At 41.3% G+C, this 3,987-nt stretch overlaps 1 protein-coding gene across 1 annotated transcript; it reads left to right on the forward strand.

Moving 5' to 3' along the window:
• The first annotated feature begins 1,553 nt into the window (after window positions 1-1,553).
• On the forward strand, window positions 1,554-3,625 carry LOC107194204. The gene is made up of 3 exons (XM_015583793.1): window positions 1,554-1,644; window positions 2,515-2,643; window positions 2,715-3,625. Exons 1-3 carry the CDS (start codon window positions 1,554-1,556, stop codon window positions 3,623-3,625), a joined length of 1,131 nt encoding a protein of 376 aa, XP_015439279.1.
• Window positions 3,626-3,987: the final 362 nt, after the last annotated feature.

Consider the following 3,987-nt stretch of genomic DNA (forward strand, 5'->3'; position numbering starts at 1 on the left):
ATTCGTATTCAACTCATTTTTGCCAAGTTAGTGAGCTACACATTTTTGAAATAGGTGAATATGTATATGTATGTTTTAATTAATTTTTCTAGTACTAATGATAGCAAAGGTATACTATAAGTGATAATGTGTTTATTATTCTATTGAAGTAATAAAAATTACATGTCGCAGCTACCATAACCGGATTCTACACCTTCGATTTGGTGGAGATACAGGTAATCCTGTATCCGGATCATTACATTCTACTTGTCGCGAGGATAAAAAGTCTGAAAGGAATTATGGATCGAAACTCAACCGTTTTCTTGAAAAATGATGTTGAAGTTTCATTCATTTTGAAACTGCTTTTATTTGTAATATATTGAATCTCGCAGTCAGATACAACTCAGATGTCATAGTATTGGTGCAGCAACAGAGAGTTTTCATCTTTAACTATATTTTTTATTCCAAGGTTTCGAATAAAACTCCGAATAACTTTAAGCAGCGCGGTCATTCGTGCCGTCGAACACCGAGCGTCAACGACTTGGGATCAACACTCGGCGTTTAAAGTGCGACAATGTATGTGGACGACGCTCTGACCAGCCCCGTTTGTGCCTCCATGGTGCTCAACCGTTCTCTTGAAAAATGATGTTGAAGTTTTATACAGCCTCAAATTGCTTTTATTTGTAATATATTGAATCTCGCAGTCATATACAACTCAGATGCCATGCTATTGGCATAGCAGCAGGGATGTTTCATCTTTTATGAAAATGTAGCAAGCTACAACACATTTCTTGACGAGTCATTGCATAACATTGTTTCACTTTTTTAAATGCTCAGCCTTCGAAGCCTTCGAATAAAAGATGAAACATCCCTGCTGCTACGCCAATAGCATGATATCTGAGTTGTATATGACGGCGAGATTCAATATATTACAAATAAAAGCAGTTTGAGGATAAATGAAACTTCATCATTTTTCAAGAAAACGGTTGAGCTGCGACTCATGGTTCCTTTCAGACTTTTTATCCTCGCGATCAGTAGGATATAATGTACATTGTTAACATTACAATTTTTAATTGCAGTTAATTTTCCATGTTCATGGAAAAAGATAGAGAATAAATTTAAGAGAATAACTTGAAAACTCGGTTACAATTAAATTAAAATACACCCTTGAAAATAACAGTTCTCGCTGTTGAGGCTTTCGCGTGTAAGCCGTGTCCTTCTGGAATTGTTTTCCCAACGTTTCGCAAGCATTGCAGCTAACTTCATCACGGGGTCGAAGACACACTGATATTGGTGTGTCTCCGCACTCAAAAACAAAAAGAGAAATTCAACAAGCTGTTGAAGCCTAAAACTAAAGTCACTGAAGGACACAGTTAAAAACCTCATTAACCTTCCCTTATCCTCTGATACGCTCTCCGTCCTATCCAAAGGACATAACTTTGTCATTGCTCCAAGAACTATTCTAACAGAAGAAATCATCAGCCAGAAATGGCTAACGAGGTCAGAAGGCTCACCACCAACGCCTTAAAATCACAGCAGAAACTCACAAGTCCAACTTAACCAAAGCTGAAAGGATGGCACTGTCGGAAATAAAACAACATAAAGACATCCTAATTTTACCTACAGACAAGGGCAACACGACAGTAGTGATCAGCAAGGATGAATGTACATATAAGTAAGGCATAAAGTTACTCAACGACGAGACGTACAGAAAAATATCCAAGGATTCCACAAACACAATAGCAAGAAAGACAACGACTACGATAAAACGGGCCAAACTACCCGCCCACATACAGAAGACAATCCTGCCCAAAGAACCAGGGGTACCTATGGTCTGTTTTTCGAAAGATGATGCCTGGGAGGTAGGCCCGAGTTTTCGAGGTGTTGCCGTGATCGCGAGACACCTACGGTACTTGTGTCTCTCTCACTCCTCGCATCTTGGCCAATGACGTGCGACCGTCGACGTGAGTCCTCGCCTACGGTCGTCTGTCTCTTTCATTCTTCGCGTCTTGGCCAACGACGTCCGACCGTCGACATGAGTCCTCCGCCTACGGTCTCTGTCTCTATCATACGTATTACAAACCTCTCGAGAAGGACCTACCTACAATCTCAAGGAGTGGGGACTGCGTTCGGCACGTGGCCGTCAATCATCCATTGTCTGGAAATGGCGGAGAATGTTGACGAGACGCTGAACGTTTTCACACGTCAAAAGTTAAAATACATGAATAAGAAAAAGTTTATTTTTTTTAAAAAAATGTATTGTACCCAAATATTGAGCAACATATTAAAAGGAGATTAAATTAACACGCAGGTTATTAAACGCTACACGTGGAAATCGCAGGGTAAAGAAGAAAGTTGGTTTACCGAGCGTCTGAGCGAGAGGCTCGCGTGCCGAAGTGCCGGAAGATGGAAAGAGACACACAGTGGGATTGAGACCGTCACAACGTCGCACGAAATACGTAGCTCGCGTTGGATCCCCGCCAGGCCACGCGCTGAGGTAGGCCAACCTCCCAGGCATCATCTTTCGAAAAACAGACCATAGACTGTACGGACTCCCCAAAATATACAAACTTGACATTCCACTAAGACCCATAGTCAGCACCATCGGATTTCCTACTTACAACCTGGCAAAATACCTCACATCTATCCTCACACCCCTTACCGGTAATACTAACAGCCCATTCTAAACTCAACCTATTTTATCCAACAAATATGGAACATCCGAACCCAACCAGGAGACATCCTGGTCAGCTTTGACGTTAAATCCTTATTTACAAACGTTCCCTTCAACGACAATATAAACATCCTCAAGGACAAAATACCTGACAACCTTATACCTCTTGTCCATCACTGCCTCACTTCCACATACTTCCTCTTCCAGGACACCTACCACGAACAAGTATCAGGAGCAGCCATGGGATCAGCCATCTCCCCTATCGTAGCTCATATCTACATAGAACATCTAGATGATCGAATCCTCAAAGAAGCTCCATTAAAACCATCACAATGGTTCAGATATGTAGATGATACATTCGTAGTATGGAGTCATGGCAAAAATACTTTTGATGACATTTTCAACTACATCAACTCTCTACACCCTAAGATACAATTCACTATGGAAACCAAAACCGAAGAACATACTATACTTTTCCTCGACGTATTAGTAACACGGAAACCGGATGGATCCCTAGGACATCAAGTATATCGAAAACCCATTCGTACCAATAGATACATACACGCCTCCTCTCATCATCACCCAGCCCGAAGGAACTCAGTGATCAGTTCCTTAATATATCGAGTCATCAGCATTAGTGAAAAAGAACACCTACCTCAGGAACTTAACCATATTAGAAACACCTTGCAACAGAACGGTTTCTCCATAAGTAAAATAAATCGCACAATAGACAGAATCATGCATCCAAATGATAGACAGTTCACCTTCAACAATAACGACAAACAGAACACCACATTCCTGCCATATATACAAGGCACTACCGACCGCATAATCAAAATACTTAGGAAACACAACATTAAAACCATTTTTACGACCCATACCAAAACCAAGCAGATGCTCACCTCCTCCAAAGACCCGCAACCGCAGCTTTCTTTCATCGGCGGATTACAAAATACTTTGCTCATGCGGTAAAGTATACATTGGCGAAAGGAACACGAGCGATGCACCAGATTGGGCTACATTCAATCAGCTGTTGCAGAACACCAGAAGACAACAGGACACAAAATACTTTTCAACGAAACTAAAGTAATAGCAAAGACCAAAGGATACTTTCCCAGGAAATACCGGGAAACGTTGGAAACACAAAAACACCCTAATAACATCAATAGGGATACAGGACACCACCTAAACCCAATCTGGAGCTCCCTCCTCCCGGTTTTTTAATTGTTCAGCTGACCAATTAAATTGCGATTTTGATTGGTAAGCAATGAACCGGAACGTGACCAAGCTCCAATATATGAGAGGAGCACCACAAGACACACACCAGTATCAGT

The sequence above is a fragment of the Dufourea novaeangliae genome, unplaced genomic scaffold (genome assembly GCF_001272555.1).
Source record: "Dufourea novaeangliae isolate 0120121106 unplaced genomic scaffold, ASM127255v1 scaffold35, whole genome shotgun sequence".
In the NCBI taxonomy this organism is placed as follows: domain Eukaryota; kingdom Metazoa; phylum Arthropoda; class Insecta; order Hymenoptera; family Halictidae; genus Dufourea; species Dufourea novaeangliae.